This window comes from Mus musculus, chromosome 6, assembly GCF_000001635.26.
Source record: "Mus musculus strain C57BL/6J chromosome 6, GRCm38.p6 C57BL/6J".
Classification (NCBI taxonomy): Eukaryota; Metazoa; Chordata; class Mammalia; order Rodentia; family Muridae; genus Mus; species Mus musculus.
The window spans coordinates 36,784,864-36,806,064 of NC_000072.6; the positions used below are offsets into that span (position 1 = coordinate 36,784,864).

The 21,201-nt window shown below is 39.9% G+C and overlaps 1 protein-coding gene across 2 annotated transcripts in view; it reads right to left on the reverse strand.

Annotated features, from left to right (window-relative positions):
• Ptn (pleiotrophin) overlaps positions 1 to 21,201 on the reverse strand; it is a 95,256-nt gene that overhangs the window by 69,940 nt on the left and 4,115 nt on the right. Inside the window, exon 1 of one of the 2 annotated variants that reach the window (XM_006505757.4) lies at positions 36 to 171. The exons of the other annotated variant lie outside the window; for it this stretch is intronic. Within the exon in view, the coding sequence (XP_006505820.3) occupies positions 36 to 78 (43 nt within the window). The 5' untranslated portion in view covers positions 79 to 171. Of the gene's footprint in view, positions 1 to 35; positions 172 to 21,201 lie in introns of those variants that run through there. 2 annotated transcript variants of the gene reach the window in all.

Here is a 21,201-nt window from a genome sequence, read left to right on the forward strand (position 1 = left end):
CCCTGCCTTACAGACTGGGCCCCTTAAAGAATTACCTTTCCTGCAGATTAGCCAGCTGCCAGATCTGGTAAATGTCATAAATCTCCAAGAACAGGGCTGCACTCATGAGAAACTCCAGGTGTTTGAGCATCTAGGGTGCTGAAATATGCAAGGCCAGCCCTGCTAGTGCCAAATGGGTCACAGCCACCCCTCTGTGCTTGAGTTTCCCAGGCCCCTTAGTGGAATTGCTCACAATTAGCTGCTTTGTCTGTCCCCAAGCCAAGCCTCTCTGTTGGATGTGGGGCTCCTCTCAGGTTGATGGCCGCTCTTTCTCTCTCTCTCTCTCTACCCCCATTTCCACACATGCACAGCTATCTTAGTCAGAAGCACATTCATCACCTAGAGCTGATCTAAGGGTGTAGATGAATACTCCAGGGCTGAGAGTCCCGATGAACGGACCTGGGGCAGCAGGAGAGCTTGGTCGCTAGGTGTGCAGGCTCTGGCTCTGTTTGCCTCCTCTTCCAGCCTCCAGCCATTTGCCATTCTGTCTTTGTCTTTTGCTTTTCCCAGTAAAGGAAGCAAAATACTATTTGATGGAATGTCTTTTTCTCCCCTATGTGTTCTCTGATTTAAATTTGGACAACAAGAATTCTTAAATATTCAGGTACTTTTAAATCCAAACTTCTTTAAAGTGTCCTAGCTGGGCAGTGGGCGTGAGCATGTGGGTAGTATAGTAACCCCCCCAGACTTCAGATCATCATCTGCCCACATACCTAAGAGTCCCGACTGGGGAAATCCTGGAGACCTCAAAACTCCACTCTCTTGCTTTTCATCTTAGAAACCGCAAAATATTCCAGTCCCACATCATTATGTCCCACAGGCATTAACACATAGCTAGCTCTTTCATTTTTTTTCTCTTTGTAGATTTCATGGAGTCTTCTTGAAACAAAATATCAATTAAATAGAGTAAAGATAATTACATGTAGCGCATTCAATACATCAACAAGGCAATCTCAAAGGATGCTATGGGGCCAAGGAAATAACTTTCTGAAAGGGTAATATCCACTGTGAAACTCTACAGTCTCAGAATGGCTAGTCTAACTAACTGTACAGAAGGTCACTGAGATGTATATAGACTTTGGATGTGATTAATTTGTGTGTGGTGTTTATTTTATTTGCAAGGGTTTTAAAGTGAAGTTTTCAATATAATTTTTTAAAAATGAAATCTTTGCATTAAATAAATTACAACCTTTGAAGGAAGAAAATGAATGAGGTGAGACCCTGATTACCACAGGATACATGCACAAAAGTTGATACAAATCAGTCAGTGTCCTGGGATCTCAGATAGCTAAAGGGGAAGGCGCATGTAAAGATATCCCTGAGGAGATGGACAGAAAGGCTGTAGTGGCAGAGCATGGCTGAGAAGTAAGAAAATGGCTATGTGGATAAGCAACACACCTTTCCTTTCCTCCCCATGGTAAAGCAGCAATTCCAGAAAGTTCCAAAAATAGGCAAGTCACATAAAATAGTCCATTGTCTTCTGTGTAGTATTTCATCTCTGTGTCTATAGAGGTTGAAATTTGTAAATACGTTGAGCTCATCTTATATAATTTTAAGGCAACAAATAGTGGGCTTTGGATCTCCTTTTAACTCGAAATCCCTAGGCTTTTCAGAGCTGCCTATCACATGTACTGAGTTATCAAGGACAATAGTCACAGGTTTTTCTGGGTGGTGGGAACTTGCTCCTCCCCAGAGCTGTTGACTTTCATTTGTTATAAAGTTATTAGTAGCATGGATTTTAGAGACAGACAACTTTGAATTCAACTCTAGTCTTTGCTAACTACCGGCTGAAGATTTTGAGAAGCAAACAACAACAACAACAGCAACAAAACCCTTGAATTCCTTGTAAAATGTAACATTTATGTTTAGAGTAAAATTAAGTACAAAGGAGCCATCAATATAACAGAGAGAATTAAGTCTTCCCCCATCAACACCCACATTTCCTAGTTTGCTTTCTGGGTTTTGATGCCCAGATGTCATCCTTTTGATGTTTCTAAGTACTTGCTCTTTCAGCCCTAACCACTAACTTTTTCACTCACCAGTTTAACCCAATAATGGCTACGCTCTCTTTCTTGACTTGATATCACAGGCAAGTACTTGAGTTCTGGAGCAGTGTAAATATCCCCTCTCAGGGTGTAGGTTGTGTATTTTTAAGACCTACAGTTTCCTTAATAGCCTTATATGTCAATGTCCTCACCTCTGGCACTGCTCAGTAATCTCCATGCCTTTCTAAGTTCCTGTAAGGGTTAACTGAATCAGTTAATATATGAATAATATCGTATACATGAAACATTTATCACTTTCTGACCCTAAATGTTCAATGTTACAAAAAGTCAGCCTTGACTCCCTTGTCTTGGTTCTTAAGAATTTTAAGACTCCAAAGACAGCATAGCATGACTTAGATCTGTGGGGAGCAGCACTTAAAATCTGTCACTAAATCAAGGTGTTTTGAAGAGCTAGAAGCAAACAATTCTGTCACTTTTCCAAGGCTTCTGTGCTCTCCTCTTCCTGTTCAGCTCAGACTCTCTCTCTCTCTCTCTCTCTCTCTCTCTCTCTCTCTCTCTCTCTGTGTGTGTGTGTGTGTGTGTGTGTGTGTGTGTGTGTGTGTGTGTGTGTGTAGTCTTTTAACCTCTGGATGTAACAAATGAATTTAAAAAAAAAAATCCAGGATTTCTCCCCTGTAGAGACTTGACTTTTTTTTTCTTCATTTTATCAGAATCCAACTGATTCTCAGACTCTCTCTCTCGGTGTCTACAAAGAGCTTTGAAACCTGTACAGACACAAATAAGAACATGTTCCCAAGAGCTGATGAATGGGGCTAAGGGGGGGAGAAGACTACAGAAAAGACCTGAGCCCAGTTGCTGCAATAAGCCAGCTGCTACCCAGCTGTGCATGCACCTGCTCTGCCAGCATTCACAGCAGCATTTAAACAGCTAGTCCTGTGACATCTAAGGGTCACATACAAAGTTAAACGGTCTACCTAATCTAAACACATCCCATTACCTAAAAGACCTCAAGTCTGTGTCCCATGACTTCAAAAACAAATCAAAACAAAACCAGTGCCCTCTATTTTATTAGCTAAATGATCCATCGTGTGCTCATGATGCTCCTGCTCCTTTGGAAAACATCATGGAATACATTCATATTTAAACAAACACTCAGTAGCCTCCATTTGATGACAAGGATTTACACCATTAGGAGATAAAACATTCTTACCTCTTCTTTTTCTCTCATCTTTTCCTGAAATTCGCCCAGCCACTCCCATGAACTCCTTCCCCTAAAAAATACGCATCTCACATTTCATTTAGAAACAGTAATACACACGGGGAGACAGAGCGTGGCTACATTGTAAAATGAAACCGCACATCTCAGTGTCACGTCCTGAATGAGCAGTAAGTAGTCTAACTACCCAAGCCGCCATATTACAGCAGCAACCGTACCTTTCCCCACTCCTAGGGAGCTGAGCACCGCGGGCTTCTGCTGCAGATTCTCACCTGGCCTTATACAGCCAATACACTGTGCATTCTAGATTACAGATTAGAAATGCCTGGTCAGAATCAAGGGTAAATGAATTGCAAAGAGATGTTCTAAAAGGTAAGAAGCGTCTTCTAAGGTGTTCAGATAGGAGAAGAGCACTAACATGGAGAAATAAAACTCCCGACACTGCAATAGGGATACATTTTTCTGTAAGGCTTTCTTTTATTTTCAAATTCGCATTATAAACTTTCTGATGGTTTTCTGGCATCCGTTTGTCGGTTGAATTGCAACCCTAACAGCACTTGCCCTTCACAAACAAGCACTCTGCTTTCTGTGGTCATGCAGCTGACTGTGGAGCCGGCCCACGGGGTACCTTGTTATCCTTCCCACATACCCTGATATGGTCATTCTTCTTACAGAGCGAGCTGGGCTTGGGGAACGATGGATGTTAGGAGGTCTGCCTCTGTTTTTCACAGGCTCAAAGTGAGCTTTGAGGTGGACTGCCTGTGCTCAGGCTCTAATGAGTTTCCCACAATACATTCCGTGCCCACAGGTGTCCCATTCAGAGCACCCAGGCTAATGGACAGTTAAGGGGACGACTTGACAGCTGGTAGGGCTCACTTGCTTTGTTGTCAGCTACGCTCTCCTGCTCTCCGTGGTAGTGAATTATATAACCCAGGCACAGCTAAGCACAGCTAAACAAGCAAAGAAGCTTCGAGGTCACCTCCTGCTGTCAGCTCCAAACTTGGAGGTTAATAGCATTTATCAAGGTCTCCTAAGGCCAGGCTTTCAACCTGCTCACAGCTTGGCTAAGAGTCAAAGAGATGTTGGCTTTATTAGAATAAAATCTTTGTGATTAAATATGGATTCGATTCCTCTGTGGTTTTAAAATTGTTTTTGTCGCTGTTATTATTTTTCTTTCTCTGCATTTTGCAGAGAAATGCCTATGTCTTATTTCCTTGGAGGTCCTATCCCATATATGATCATCCGAAATGTTAGCTTCATTTTCTTCCCTGACATCCAGCTGCTAACCATAAAATAAATTAGTGGTGTTGAAATTTCTGCTGACATTGCTAGTGTTCAGGAATGGATGCCAACTTCTCAGACGGCTGGGGCTAGAAGATAGCCTGCACTATACAAATTCATAGTTTATCTGTACCAATGCTATTTTCTTACACATTGACTATTTTTATGAGTGACCTTTGTTCTATTTGAACTTGGTTTATTTGACCGTTGTCTATTTTATCAACATCAAAGCATAGTTCTCTTCTCCTCCAAGTTGTATTTAATATTCACATCTTAGTGGAACTACAACAATGGCATCAGCTAAAGAACACAGAGATCCTGATTTAAATATACGGAAACAGCAAAATAAAATGTTGTTTCATGCTTAAACTATGAAAAAGACATCATAGTCTTAAGGGTCCATCTATAAATTAATTGTTTTCTTAATGCTTTACTCAAAATATGCCATAGGTGAGTAGGAAAAGTCAAATAATATGTTGAATAATAACAGATGTTTATTTGTTATAAAGATATCTTAATAAAAATTCAAAATAAGAAGTTTGGTCTTCAGCATTGAAATTATATGAGATTAACACTTGTGATTTGATTGTTTGTTTTGTTTTCCTTCAGCCCAGGAATGGAAACACACTGGACTGGGCCTCAGAACCCTCTCCACACTCTCTCCTCACCTGCCTCCCTCCCTCACCGGTCCTCTATCTCTTTGCTCTCTTTTATCCACTCCACAGTCCTTCCTACTGACTAATTCTGTGGCTTGCCTTTATTCTACAAAGAATGAAAGCAGGTGCCTTCCACTTTTCTACCGTTCTTGAAGCATGGAAGAGCATCCCATAAATAGTTTATGGATACATACATGGGTGGACATGTTCTGCTTCGGCCTCTGAGCCCTACTTTAAATCTATATAAACCTAACTCAATTCGTTACTTTTCAGGAGTGATATGTGGACAGGTCCTATGGAAAGCTGTTAATTTGCATGGATCTATGGGACAGCAGAAATGATCATTTAACCAGACACCATGGAAAGCAACTCTAATAATGAATTGGGGAAATTACAACTGATCTGGGACCTATTAAAAATTGTGTCCAATCACTAAGATTCTCTTACTACAGTGTTTGCATATATGCAATATTTATTTGAGATTTGGAGCTTTTTGGGGAACTTAACAGGATTGACCTGAACTGCTAACTCCCTTACTCTTGTAGAAAAATTATAGCATGTAACAGTTGCCTTTTCCTTCCTTGGAAAATGTCAGACACCTTTTTAGGTTTGGACTAGCTTCCAGTGTTCCACTCTTTTAACGCTCCGTGTTGCAAAATAGAATCTAAAATCCCATTAAAGTGATTTTGTTGCTAGCTTCGATTGTGTTCGGAACAGCCTATTCTCTTTTGTCAGGCCTGTGTTGCCCATTTACATGGCTTAGTTTGCCTTCTGTCTTGATGGAGTGTGTTTGCTGAACACAGAGGATCTCTCAAACAGGCGCAGTGTCTGTGTTTCTCACACTTGTCTCACACCATTTATGTTTGAGTTTCACCTCCCATTACATACTTTCTTCTTGTCTGCACTTGGATTTCTGTTATCCAACTTCTTTGGATTACCCATTTCTGAAACTCATAGGACAATGAGTTTACTCCTGGGAGATAAGGAGACACTAGTACTATATCCTTCATGTTCTGTGTCTAATGTGAATAACAAATCTGCAGTGATCCACTATAAATGGATAATGAAAGGATGTCACTGGCCAGTGACCGTAAAGCATATTTGTCTTAGGAAAATGTACATGCTACTATTGGTTCATACACTTATGTATGGTCTGTGTTGTTAGACACCTAGTGTCCATTAATTCAGCTGTGAAATGAATCCAAGCAAAGGGAAGATTGCCAGTAACTAAAAATTTCACTTCTCTGTCAAAATTTCCAAGTGAACTTTGTATTTGTATATGTGGACCAAGCTAGTTTAGAAACAAGGAAACTCAGTTCTTAGACTTGAAAGTAACTTTTAGAGAGGTAAAATTTCTTAGTGCACCTCCATAAGATACACAACAACAGACCTTCACTCACGGATTTGGGAAGACAAACGGGGCAGTTGTGGATAGTATCCTGACATAGGCTAGGCAGGATCAAGTGTTCAAATCATTACTTCTCTAACTTTCTCACAAATTAAAGTCACCAGGACTACCAAAGCATTGTCTTCTGACCCCACCTTCAGAGACTGGAGTGTTATCAGAGAGTGTGACTTTCTAATGAACTCCTAGGTGAACTAACATCATACCAGGGACCATATCTGAGACTATCTGTTTTAGACACAGGCAGAAAGCAATTCCTAGGGTAAGAAGGAAGAACCAGAGGGCCTGCCTAAAGTAAGAGCTTGAGCTAGAAACCAAAGCTCCAAGGGACCTATGGAGTGCTTCACCTGGGCCCAGAATTTCATGAAAGAAGACAGAGAGGTTTGAAAACTTCAAGCAGTTTGATTCAAAGACAAAGCTTGTACCTGCTAAAGTCTAATCTAGACCTGAAGACCAACTTCAAGTTATTCTGGAACAATGATCATGTTGTCATAAGCCCTATTTTTAAGATATGTAGAGTCGAGCAGTGGTGGCACATGTCTTTAATCACAGCACTTGGGAGGCAGAGGCCTGCAGATTTCTGAGTTCTAGGCCAGCCTGGTCTACAGAGTGAGTTCCAGGACAGCCAGGGCTACACAGAGAAACCCTGTCTCAAAAAACAAAAACAAAAACCAAAAAAAAAAGGAAAGAAAGAAAGAAAGAAAGGAAGGAAGAAGGAAAGAAAGAAAAAAATAAAGAAAGAAAGAAAGAAAGAAAGAGAAAAGTAAAAAAAGAAAAAAGAAAAAACCAAAATCGTGTGTATGTGTGTGTGTGTGTGTATATATATATATATATGTGTGTATATATATATATATATATATATATATACATACACATACATATACATAATATATATATATATACATATATATTCCTTACTGCAGATGGTTCATCTTTTAACGTTAAAAACTAGTGTTTGAATGTAGTAATAATTAATGAAAAAAGAGGCCATGAATTTGAAAGAGGGCGGAGAGGGGTATTGGAGGTTTGGAGGGAGGAAAGAGAAGAGAGAAATGATAAAATTGTAATCTCAAAAATAAGATAAATGATTTTAAATGAATATTCTTAAGCCCCCACCTTTAGAAAATTTAATTTCATAATAATATGCCCCAGGAAATCTTAATGTAGGCAAACTGCTATCTATCTATCTATCTATCTATCTATCTATCTATCTATCTATCATCTATCTATCTATGTGGGGTTTTGTGCTGTTTGCTTGTTTGCTTTGTTCTTGTTTTTATTTGTTTGTGATTTTGATACAAGGTCTCTCTACACAGCTCTGGTTGTTCTGGGACTTACTATGTGGCCTAGACTGACCTATAGCTCACAGAAATCTGCCTGCCTTTGCCTCTGTCTCCTGAGTGCTGGGATCAAAGGTGTGCACCACCATTCCCAGCTAACCTGCTCTTTTAAAAGAAGTGCTTTGGGGTCAGAAGATGGCCATGTGGGTAAAGGTGCTTGCTATTAGGTAATGCAAACCTGACCGAGGTCAGTCCCTGGAACCCAAGTAAGGGCAGACAGAAAAGTAACTCGTCAAAGTTGTCTTCCAACCTACACATGCACATATATACAAACACAATAAATTTAAAAATAAAATGTAACGACTATTAATGAATTGTGTCAGCCACATAATCTGTTGCATTCTCTCTATGGACCATAAACAATATCTCTGGAAGAGCCTAGAAGGTAGGTGAGGTAACTTCCACTCTCCCTTTTTATAGGAACTCTGTGTAGACTTCTTCCACTAGCAGAATCTCACTACTCTACTGTGTAGAGAAGATGATGATAATCTAACTGGTTGTATAGAATCTTTTAAGGGTGATAATGAGATAAGATGGAGGAAACAGTGTTTCCAATAGAAACATGGTGGATTATTATTAGTTAGGAATATCATTAAAGAAAAGTTTAAACAAAATGTAAGATTCTTTTTAACATATCAAGTGGGTCACTACAGTGGACTCACCCTGCACTGCCAGAAGCTGTCTTATTCAAAGGAATCAAGGGAAAAACCTTCAATGAAATCTATTATTTGGCCCATGCCCCCCGGATCAGAAATTGTGGACTAAAGGCTTTCATCTGTAATCACACTAAATATAACAGAATCCAAGTAAGTGGCTTTCTTTTTAAAAAATGCCTTTTCTAATCTGGTTCCCCAGGACACTTCCTGCCCCTCCTGAATCACGATTAAATTGAGGCTTGGAACCCAGACAATTTTTACTTCCTGGGCTTTCTTTCCATTTAATCAAGCTGGACAAATAAATTTTAAGGAAGAAAAAATAAAATTGATCTGTGTCCCCATCTTCCTGCTCTCACTGAGAGGGAAGAACCTGGAATGGGATGAAGAAAATGGGAGAAAGGAAGGGAACATCTTAGACTCCCTGCAGGGCACATGGAAGGGCAAAAGTCTACCACAAAACTCCAACTGCGTTGCTGGAGATTGTCCAAGGACAGGAGCCCTTCGGCCAAGAGCACTGAGGCTGCATCTGCCTTTGACTACAGCCCTACACAGTGTCTATTCTGAGGATTGTACTCAGTGTGTATTGAGCCCTATAGTCTGGCTTTCAAGCCATTCCAGGGCTGAATTTCACGCGTGAATTTATGTCTCCCACTCTCTGTGGGAGTAATGACTCTCAACATGACCAGCAGAAGAATGTTCCTCGACACAGGAAAATAAACAACATCAGGGATGATGGGCATCTCTATGGATGAATCAGTGAGCATAAGAAGTGTGGACTCTCGGATGATAAATAACTCTCCTTTTTTCAACTGGTCTCTTCTGGAAGATTCCATATTTATCTGAAATACCTAGACCTGACTTTGATCTTTTCCTAAAAGTCCATGGATCCAAGGAACCCCTTTGTAAGGAGCAACATCACACAACACATCTTCCAGAAAGTAAAATCATTCATATGGTCTTATCACATTTCAGAGAGACTGTGTTTTAAAAGCTCCTACAGAAGAAGATGCAGTTATGACCCTAGGAAATTAGAGTCTATCACCAAACAACCAGAGATTGCAAGTCTGAGGCTGGTACCTCCCATAATTCCCAGGCATCAAGGATGTCAGTGAGACTCAGAAACACCTGGAAAACCGGTGCCCAGCTCCCACTCAGTTCCAGTGATGATCCTGCATTTCGTGACTCCTTTAGATCAGGAACACTGACTTCTCCAAATAAACTTTGCCTACATGTTCCCCCTTTCTAATGACAGCACTAGAATTCCCCAGTGGTTGATTTCGGCATCACACCTTTGACTCAGCTTCAGTTCACTAATATTCCATCAGGGTACTTACATCCCAGATTTTTTTTCTTTTGTTTTACAGTGCCTGGTGAAAGAATCCTTCCTAACTCCCCACTTACACCTAAGCATTGGAAATTCATTCCATTATCCATTTACTTATTCATCCCATTTTGACCACGAAAGACATTAACCTTAAAGGCAAGCTAAGTAGGGAGGATTGATTGATTTAATTATTTCCAGACAAGAATGAATTAAGCATTCACACCATCACGTCTACCTTTAATATGCTCCCTCTCAATATTCTTCAATCACAAATCAAAAGACACTCTCCTCTGAAAGCCTCCTCTGATCTATGTTGCTGATTTATATATTTTTCCAATATGCTTTCAATATGCATATCTAGACCACAGCTATTGATATTCCAACCTGCTGCCCCGTGACTAGATTATATGATTGTATAATCTGGGGACTGGAAATATACATATTTATGTCAGTACTCCTTATGCTAAACATAGAGCCTGGTGTGTGTGTGTGTGTGTGTGTGTGTGTGTGTGTGTGTGTATGTGGTTGTGTATGTGTGTGTGTTCAATAGACAACATAAAACAAAAGAAGGTTTTAGAACAAAATAGGAAGTAATTCTTTTCCCAGGGGCAATAAAGACAGTTTTCATGAAAAAGATTGCACAATTAGGCAAATGATTGAAATGTAAAAATTATTTATAAACTTGTAAAGATCAAAGATTTGGAGGGAGGGTGGTCCACCAAACATTCCCCTTAATAGCCCAACTCACCTTCTCTACCTCAGCTATAACTGCTTCAGGAACCATCTTTCCTATACAATAATTTACCAAGTTTCTTCTCCCCTTTAAAGGATATTCAGTGATTCCTTGCTATCCAACCAAGGCACCTTAGGCTGCACGTAAAAGGCCATACTATTCTTTTCAACACTTTCCCCAACTCTAATGTCCATTCCTGGCTATGCTATCCAACCCAGATATATTCCTCCTCACCCATACCCTCGCTGCTTTGTTCTGTTAGTTACTGTCCTTGCTGCTGTGACAAAACACCTGGTAGTAGCGACCTGAAGAAGAGGATGTTTGGTTTGGCTCGGGGTTTTAGCCTATCACAATGGGGAGATACAAAGCAGCTCAAGGCAAAAGGACCACGTGTCTGAGGCCCACTCCACTCCAGATCAGGGAGGACAGGGCTAGACTAGAAGTGGCGCAAGATTATAACTCCCGAAAGCTTGCTTCTAATGTTCTAGGCCCTCCAGAGATGCCCTAAGCCAAAGCTTCCACAACCCCACAAAACAATATAAGCAGCTAGGACCAAATGTTCAAATACGCAAGTGTGGGGGACATTTCACATCCAAATCATAACACTTCGTGTTATTTCCATCTTCTCCTCCTGCCTTTGTATTCTGTGCAACCCAACTCTGGTTTTGTTTTAAATCTTAACTCTGCCCCAGCTTTCTCAGAGAAAGTAGGTCTTCCTTCTCTGAAAACCTTAATTGAATGACTATCTGATTTTTATTTTCTAACTACAAGTATTCTTTTTCTCTAAGGAGGTCTCCACTAGGAATCCGAAGCCTACAATAATAGATGAGGTCTTGCTGTAACAAAGACAATAGCTTGGACAAATAGTCTGTATGTTGAAAATCTTATCTACGATCTCAGAATAACTCCAGAGTTCTTCCCTTCAAGCAGGTACTTTGTTATATACATTCTAAAGGAAAGGGGTGCTTATGGTAGATTTAAGATTTAATTCCATGCAGGAGAGGAAATACAGTTGTTATTTGGAACTAGAAACCACTGACTTTGTCTATGATGTAAAATGAAAATTCTCCCTTTCCATTCTGGTGTGCTCCTGCTCAATGGTGTGTGGATCTAGTACAACAATACGCTATATATTTAAAAAATTGAGGATAAAAGAATGTCAATGTTTCCACTATATAGAAAGGATATTTGAAAAGCTAGGTATGTTTAACCTGGTTTCAAAACCCATGCACCAAAATATCACACAGAGCAATACACACACACACACACACACACACACACACACACATACATGCATATGCACATATGTACATACACACACACTACATACATACATACATGCATACATACATACATGCATATATATGTGTGTGTGCAATCTTTTTATATTATGTTTCAGTCAAAAAATAAATTTCAATTTACCTATACTTCCTACTTCCTTGTTCTATTGATTGAACTAAGGCTCTGGCTATTTTCAGCTCTTCCATGCAGTCAGACTAATGATGCCATTAAATGCATAGACCTGCGCTTTGTGGCGGGTATATCATTTTCAATGCCTTTACTCACTTTCCTGTCATCCTGGGGTTTCCTCACAGTTGCCAGCCTTCCACCCTTTGCCCCTCTTCAAAGCTCATTAATAATAGTCTCTAAGCCAAACCATAAAAGACATTATGAGGGGCAGAGGCTCAATGCTTCCTGTAACAGAATGACCTTGTTGCACAGAACAGGCTGTAGGGCGTGGAGAATCCATCACCTAACCTTTCCCAGCCTCTGTTCCTCTGTGGCCCACTGTTGGATGCCCAAGCTCGACAGTGAATGCTTTCCAATGAGAAACTGTAGCAGGATTTTTTTTTTGTCCCCATCCTTTGGTCCCTATTGTATGTTCAGCTGCACTGTAGCTTGCTGCTAATCAAAGCCAGGGACTCTCATACACAAACAAACACAGCATTGTGGCCTCCCCCGGGGCTGGAATACAGCAGTCTAACAATTGAGTCAGGTGATGGCAGGCCTAAGGATCAGACAGTAGCTCCTAGACATGCTCCTGCCTTCAGTCCCAGAGGAGCCCTCTGCTCAGCACAATCATGTTGAAACCACCAGGCCAGGTAAATGGATGCTTGTGAAAACAACTGGAAATGAATCAGGATCTGATAACATGCAATTGGGTGGGTGGTGTCTCTCCTAACAGCAACATTCATTACCCAGAACTGTATTCTGTAATTATCAATGAGTTAGAAATAGATTAACAGTGTGAGAATCTGTTACTGGATCTGGCTATGTTGAAGGGAATGTTGAACCAAAATACTTCAAACATTTGCCATTGAATGAGAGAGGGAAGTAAAAGACTGTGCTATTCAATGTCTTTGTGTTAGATAAACTTATACTACATCAGTTTCACATTCTACCACCTTCTATGATGTGACCAACCTGAGATTCACCTCCTTTATCTGGAAGGGAGTGGTCTTTACCCTATAGAGTTATTGGAAGAATTTAACACAGCATTTAATGCAAAGATCTAATAACATGCCAGCCACTCTAGAGAAAGCACTCAGTGAATACTAACCATTATCACCGTTGCTAAACAGGGCTCCATAATAAATAAATAAATAAATAAATAAATAAATAAATAAATAAATAAAGCAATAAAGCAATAAGAAAGAGAATTATCTAGTGTTAAGGGACAAAGTCCATTCCTGCCATCGCAGTGCTAAGGATCAGTGTCTCAAAGGCAGTGGTAAACCTTCCATGTTTACTTGCTTTACCGTTCATCTCTGAGTAGAGCAAGAAAAGCAGGAGAGGCAATGGCCAGAGTGAAGGTCAGATATAAAATGTGTCTTTATTCAATAGCAGGAGGCTTCGCTGGATGAGTGTGGCATAGATCCTAGAACTGTCCTTTAAGCGCAAAGGATAAAATAAAGCAGGGAAGAAAACTTGTAGACGCCAAAGAAAAGGAATATGCTTGTCACAGTCTTCAGCGTGAGCATCCAGTGAATATTTTAACTTGTTAGGATGGATAGAAACCTAGAGATGAGTGAATGGGAGAGATAGAAGCTACAAAAAAGCCTAACATAAACCTTTCAATAACAAGCCTGGATTGAGTGTCTAGTTCAGGCAGGGGTATACTAAGAGTAGTCCACACATGTTACTAACCACGTGGTGGGCATAAAGAAATATAGCTTTTAAAATACACAGCCGTTGTGACTCCTGTTCAGTAAATACAAATACCCAGTAACCCAGATGATCTAACGATTGAAGCTGTTTCACATAGAAACCTCCAAGAGGAAATTGTTCCAGTTAGATGCTGTGTTGTGAGATATATTTCAAGATCAGGGAATTTTCTTTAGCAAACACTAACTCACATTTTCATGTTCTGTTTTTATAGTGTATAATTTGAATGACTCTCAGTTACATGTGACCCTCCTTTCTGGGTCTTCTTCATTTCAGTAAATGGGTCCCTGATAAATCATTCTGATCCTTCCTCCGGTTCCACCCTGAGAGAACTTTGCTGCTGGTCTTTATAAGCTTCTCTAAGACATATATGCTTCTCTAAGTTTCCAGCATCAAGGATTTGGGGCTTGCTTCAGATCTGAAAGATTCTCCAGCACAACTACCATGTTATGATGCAGACTAGATACAAATATTCTAATATTCTCAACAAAGTGGGATTTTGTTTAAATGCTACCAAGAGGCAATATAAGCCATCCCACATCAAGTTTCAAGACCAACAATCCACTCCTGTTTGAGAAGAACTGTCTCTAACTCCTCAGGTGACACTCTTTGATTTAAAACAAAACCAAAACTAAAACAAAACAAAAAACAAAAACAAAACAACCCTCACACCTTCTGTCAAGGACCTCTCTCCAGATGCTTGGTGCTCAAGGTCCAGTGGATGGCAATCAAGAGAATGGTTATGTCTTGGTATAGATTTGAATATCAAATGAGGAAGGAGGCAGTTTAGATGAAAAGGTAAGAGAGCCATGCTTGCTTTTTATAATTATATGTGAAGTTTTGATTAAAAAAAAAACCCAAGCATAAAAAGGAAGTAGTTAATATTTTGTACTACACTTGGCACATACAAGTCAAGGCATAAAACAAAGTCGGGAAGATGACAGACCAATGTACTGCACAGCCGGGAGCTGAAGGGCACTCTGCTGTGTCCCCTTCATAGGAAGGAGACCCCACACTTTTCTCAATTATCCTTTACTGAGTGCCAGGTTACATAGGTGGATTAAAAGGATGCAAAGAGGAACAGCTTCAAGGACCTTGGATATTAGGCTCTGGGTCCTGCTGGATGTTCTGGTTGAGACAAGAATCTTCAAGGACGTAAATGACACAACTTTGTCTTCAAAGACTCCCTCGGGGAATATCAAGGAATGGACAGGGCTGCTCCCCAGTGTGAGTCTAGCTTTGTGGAACTATAATGGCAAGAGGTATCTGGAGCCAGGGCATTGAAAAAGTGAAATTTCCAGAAAAATTTTCCCAACAAACACCTCCCAAAGGATGAAGTGGCATGCTCCAGACCATTGGTCTGAAGAGGAAGAACCTTCAGCATTGTTTAAATGAAATTTTTCTGAGGTCTAAAGTTTCTATGGAGACAGGCTTAAAGCTGGGCTCTGTCCCATTTTTGTATATTTCCCTAAGACCTCTGCTCAAATTCACTTTTCTTTCATTCTTTTTTCGCTTTCTTTTGTGAAGCAGCTGAAGTCAATGGCTCCTGTTTAACCTCTTGCAAGAGAACTCACTGGATGAATCATTAGAAGCCCACAGAGCCAGACCGCACTTGGGAAATGTCTGTTTCAAAAGAAATCGGTAGAAATCCACATCTATCCATTTATTCTGCTGGACTGTTTTTTATCTACATCTCCAAACCAAATTCATTCATGACAGCCTTGAAGTACATCTCCAAATCCCCAGATATCACGTATCAGAAGTCTTCTCACGATCAGAACAGTCTACTTAAAAAGGGTGAAAAATACTTGGGGCTAAAGTTGGTGGGAATCCTGATACTGGCATAGACAAGAAAGGCATTTGACTTTCTCCCCTCCTCTGTGATCAACAATGTGGTTGTCAAACCCCAATTTGATCCAAGTCACTTTCAACTAGAGCCAATTGGACATTAGTCACTCCAAATAATAACAGAGCAAATAAATAACTCCCCTCAAGGCTGCCAAGCCCTGGAGCAACAGGCATCAAAGAGGTCTGCTGGCCTTGGAGCGCACCCACCTGCAGTGAGCTAGACCCACCCTGGAACCCTGGAACAGCTCAGAAGTTTCCCAGGCCCCAGGGACCAGTTGAGGAATTAGATGAGTCCTGGGAGGGACCACACAGCTGTGTGTTCCCCAGGGACACTCTTTCTCTTGACTACATGGAAAGGGTCCTTTGGGTAAAAACGGAACACACTGTTTGTGCAGCTTGTCCTTGACCAGGTACATGCAAATTCTGCAAGATAACTTATTCCCATCTAAACAAGTTATTCTTTGCTGAGACAGAGACTCTTCTTGTTTACTGCATAGGATATTGGCTTGCATTTTTCTATTTTCATCATTTTAATAAGAATCCGTAACTTACTAAGCATTTTTGTGATACCAAATTACCCATATCAGGCTAAATAAATTAAATTTCCATCGTAATTAGCTCATTTGGTGAAAACAAATGTACATGCTAATGTGTGTATACCTATTAAAATATTGCACGGAACAATTATAGTGTTATAGGAATGAAGGGCACACAATTATGCATATAACACAATTATGCATATAACTAGAGTAAGTCATACTAGGAAAACTGTAAAAGCTTATGAGTGATAATATACAATGTGTATGCAAAGAATATAAGTTTCTCTCATAAAAGTTCATTAACCTGCACCATGAATATGTTTTTCTAGAACAGGAAAAACATATTTTTCAAGTATATCTGTTTTCCTGATAAGAAATATAGTAAAAAAAATATTTCAGATGATTTAAGTTAATCAACTTACAAGTTTGACCTACATTGAGCTCTACGCGCTACTCACATATTCTCAGGCAGTGTTCAATAATTAAACATCTAGGGTAAACAAAGAGGATGGGAAGGAAGACTGTGATAGCCTCACAAGATTTAGCCATGCATTTTGGTTTAAAATTAACGAATTACTTACCCTGTTTCCTGCAAAGCCATAAGGCTCCCTCATTTGAAGCACTTCTAAAGAAAGAAATAGGATGCCCATAGGAAGCAAGTTTGGGTTGTTTGTTTTATGGTAGGCTTCTGTTTCGTTTTCTCTTTTCTTCCTTCCTTCCTTCCTTCCTTCCTTCCTTCCTTCCTTCCTTCCTTCCTTCCTTCCTTCCTTTCTTTCTTTCTTTCTTTCTCTCTCTCTCTCCCTCCCTCCCTCCCTCCCTTCCTTCCCTCCTTCCTTTCCTTCTTTTTAAAGAACATTAATATTTAAATCAGATTCTCCAGAGCTTTAGGATGTTTTTATTTTTTTAAGCTAAAGATTCTAATCATGGCTTATAGGGCATATTTGGTCAACTATGTTCACATCTACAGACACTATATGTTAAACCCAAAGTATGTTCTTGCCATCAAAAGCAAAATCCTGTGATGAGAATTCAGCAAAGTCCAAATTCTCAGCATATGAGGCAGGCTATTTTAAAAACATTGTTCTAAATCTTTGCATAATTTCCATTTGTTTTATCTGAAAAGATTTTATCTGTTTCCTGGGATTATCACCAAATTATATTCACTATTGATTTAAATCTGGATTGCCTTTTTCTGGACATCCTAAAGTTTTTTAGGATGCCACACAGAAAGACAATCTCTGCCTTTCTTTTATTCTCTGCCTTTATTTTATACACAGAAGAGAGAAGGAGAATGGTGTAGTAGATGTCATAATACAGATAAGAATAACACTAAGAAAATCTGCTATTATATATACTTTCAATACCAAGGGCAAAATCTACCAAGCATCTTTAGTAAATTTTAAAGGAAAATTTAGGAGACAACATTTGGGATCCCTTTCTTTCTCAAGTGAATCCTTGTGCATGAAGCCAGGCTACTTGGACTATAACAGGCCAAGTCAATAGTAGATATGTAGGTGTTTGAGATGCAATCAAATGCTAGAAATATTTGGAGATGGAAATAGAGGTCTGAGTACATTTTGCATGTGGCAAGAAGGTTTCTACCAAGGATCCTCATGATTTGTATTAAGCTATTGTCATGTGTAGAAAATTATGACAAAAGAAGAGCTTATCACACAAGTCTAGATGTCTTGGTACTCAAAGTGACTTCTCCAGCCCTAAACACTGCCATCACCCTGGAATCTTTGGACATGTATGTACAGTCCATAGGGAGACCTGGGGGATCCAGACCTTCATTCGGTGGAAATTCCTGGGCAACTGGTCTAAACCTGAAAGCCACAGTGGTACATGTGTGGTGCCAAGAACTCCAAAGTCCTAAATGTGGTAACAATTACCAATTGAATACTGCAGTGAGCATCCTTTAAGAATCTCAAAGGCTAAACTAGAACACCGGTATTTAATAAAAGAAGCCATGCCGGTTTCAGTTTTGCCTTTTTTAGGATTGTCTTCTCACTTTTATAAAAAACTGTGATTCAGATTTCCTTTCCTTGTTTCCTGCCACACATCCTTCCTCCTCCTCACTTCACTGGGTCAAACGTACCTCCTGGTATCTTTAGCAATCTCTAGGTATTCCGTGACAGTGACAAAGATAGCAGCAGACATGGGAAATGAGAAAAAAGAGGATCTGCTTAGGTGGGATTCAATAATATGAGCCTGTGTTTAGCAGGATGGCTTACGGTTTGTGAGCGTTGCACCCACTGAGGAAGTGCGTCAACACTTTCCCAAACCTGAGCTTAAAAAACACAAATCCCCAATTTAAAAAAAAAGCCTGGTAATACTGTCATTATCACATACTGACCTGCTTGCTGGTCTCTGACTGCACTCCTCTAGTCTCTCATCTGTATTGGAGCCTCCATGAGAAGGTTCCCAGGGTTGGGTTAGTTATGCGTATAGCTAATGCCAGCCATGGGGCATCTACTATTGATTGGGAGTTTCCTATGTGAAAAATGCTCTCCAAAGCTTATGGGAAAAAACAAGACCTTTGGAGAGCTCGCCTGCCAAATATCCCAGGCCTTGGGCACACTCAATTTTGAACTGTAGTTAGTGAGGAAAGACAGAATGATCAAGGAAAATAAAAGGGGGCATTCCTTGAAGAGGCGACACATGTTGTGTAGGGAGTGTTGGAGAGCAGAGCGTGAAAGATGAGAAGACAGAAGGAGTCAGTAGAAGGAGGCACCTGTATCTCATGCTGTCCATTTCCTGACTTCCTGTCATATACTCTGGGCTTGTGAGTCCTCCTGTTAAGACAAACTCTGAAGATATGCCCCATTGAGTTAATCCAACGAACATTGAAGAGTAGGTCTGTTTTAGGTTATTTGCCATCTCATTATATATATTTTGGATTTTTGCTTTGATTTGAGAGCCTAATGGGAGAAATATTCAATTAATTGTACAAAAGTGGAATTGGTAATATTTGATACAGAAAAATAAAACATTCAAACTCGGGAGTTGAAGATATTTGTTCTGTTGCAGATACACTCTTGAAAGGTGCCACATTGCTTTCTTTAAGCATTCCCTGTTCAGCATACAACAATAAATTGTTACAGATATACAGTGTAGAAATAATTTTTTTGAAATTTCTAGACTACAGTTGTGAAGGAAATAATATGTTGAGTTGGTTATAGAAGAGCATGAATTCTCTCTTTACTCTCGAAGTTATCAAGTCAGAAACCATGTTGATGTAAAGGATGAAGGGAGGTGGGGTATAGAAGACTAAACCCTGCAGACCAACAGGATCCCTCAAATGAAAGCAGGAAAGTGATACTTGGAGACATTTGCTCTGGAAGCCTGAGGAGATCGGTAATAATACATGATGTTTATTGGAAGGTAGGAGGAATGGGTAAAGGACATTGTGGGATTGGATCATGATTAGCAAAGAAAATGGATAGTCTTCAGGGTTGTCTATCTTTTATTTGCTTCTCAGCCTTCTGTGAAGCATCTCTGATGGGCTTTTGCCCATCAGATAATGTAAGGTTCTAGAGTGGAGGAAGACCAGCCTTTCCTTTAAGAGGGTCTAGTGCTGTGGCTGAGTGGAGCTACTACAGATTGGGAATCATTAGCTGAATCCACTCTGATGGGAAAGGAGCTATTCTTTGACAAGGGTGATGGAGACACAGAAAGAAAGGGAAGGAGAATTGAGCATCACATGGAGGGAAGTTTGGCTTGGACCAGTTTTTGTGGCTTTAATTAGTGGCAGCTAGAGTAAGATTGCTTTCTTTTCCTCCACATATACATTTCATTAGAGTGCCATCATCATAGAGTGTTTGAATAAATCTTTCTGAGGACACCCAATGTGAGGCATCATGTTTTAAAATTATATTTATTCTAAATAAACTTAGACTGAAATTCGTAAGCTATCAGATACATTTTTATTCCTGGTCCAGTATGCAGCAAATGTGAAATGAAAACATGAGGAAATGGAGAGTTTAATTTATCCTCCATCCTAAATCACAGATGCTTTTGAAATACGTGTTTAATGTGATAAACCCCACCATGGGCTCTGTTTTTTATTTCTCACTGGAACCACTTAGGATAAAAGTCATAACTGCTATATCGCCTGCTGGGGCTAACTGCCTCATGTATATATCAAATAGGTAATAAACTTCATGAAGTTGCATTCATTTGTCTTTGTAACCACAGCATATTATATGATGACAGTGGGGTACTTAGAAGCTGTAAAAGTCTGTTAGAAATAAAGCTATACCAAGTCTATATCAAAATAGAATTGGTCCACAATGACTCCCTTCAGTTCTTAGTCATAGATGAAAGGAAGAAAGAAAAGAAGAAATGGATGGAGGGAATGAGGGAGGAAGGGAGAGAGGGAAGAAGGGAAAGAGAGAGGGAGAAAAGGAGGAAGAAAGAGTTTAAAAAGAATCTAAATTTATATACACCTATAATCCCAATACAAAAGGAAGATAGGAAGACTGTGTGAGGGTCAGACCAGCCTGGGTTACACAGGGAACTCTTGTCTTAGAACAAGACAAAATCAAAACCACAACCACAAAAATGGCAGTCTAGGACTCCACTTAGAGGAAAAAAAAGAGACTGTAGGTTTTTTTTTCCCATGGAGTCAATCACAAAGGGCTATGGCAGTGTTGGGACTTTAGAATCTGGAATAAAGGGGGAGAAGAGAGAGAAGAGAAATGTTTAAAGTGAATGCTCATGTTTGGAAGCTTTGGGGAGAAATGAATAGGTGATAAGGAGAGTGTGCATAGAGGTTGGGGGGAAAGGTCAGACGCTGATGCATCACAGGGATCATAAGAGATGATGGTCATGAGGAGGCAGGGTTAGCAGATAATGCTGTTATATGGTAATCAAAGAAGAAGGGCAAATGACTGCCAGATGGTCACCTATGGCTCTTAAAGGGTGTTTTTCCCCAGACACAGGTGGGAGTGCACTGTTCTTTAGCTTCCTAGAATTCGTTTTAGATGAATTT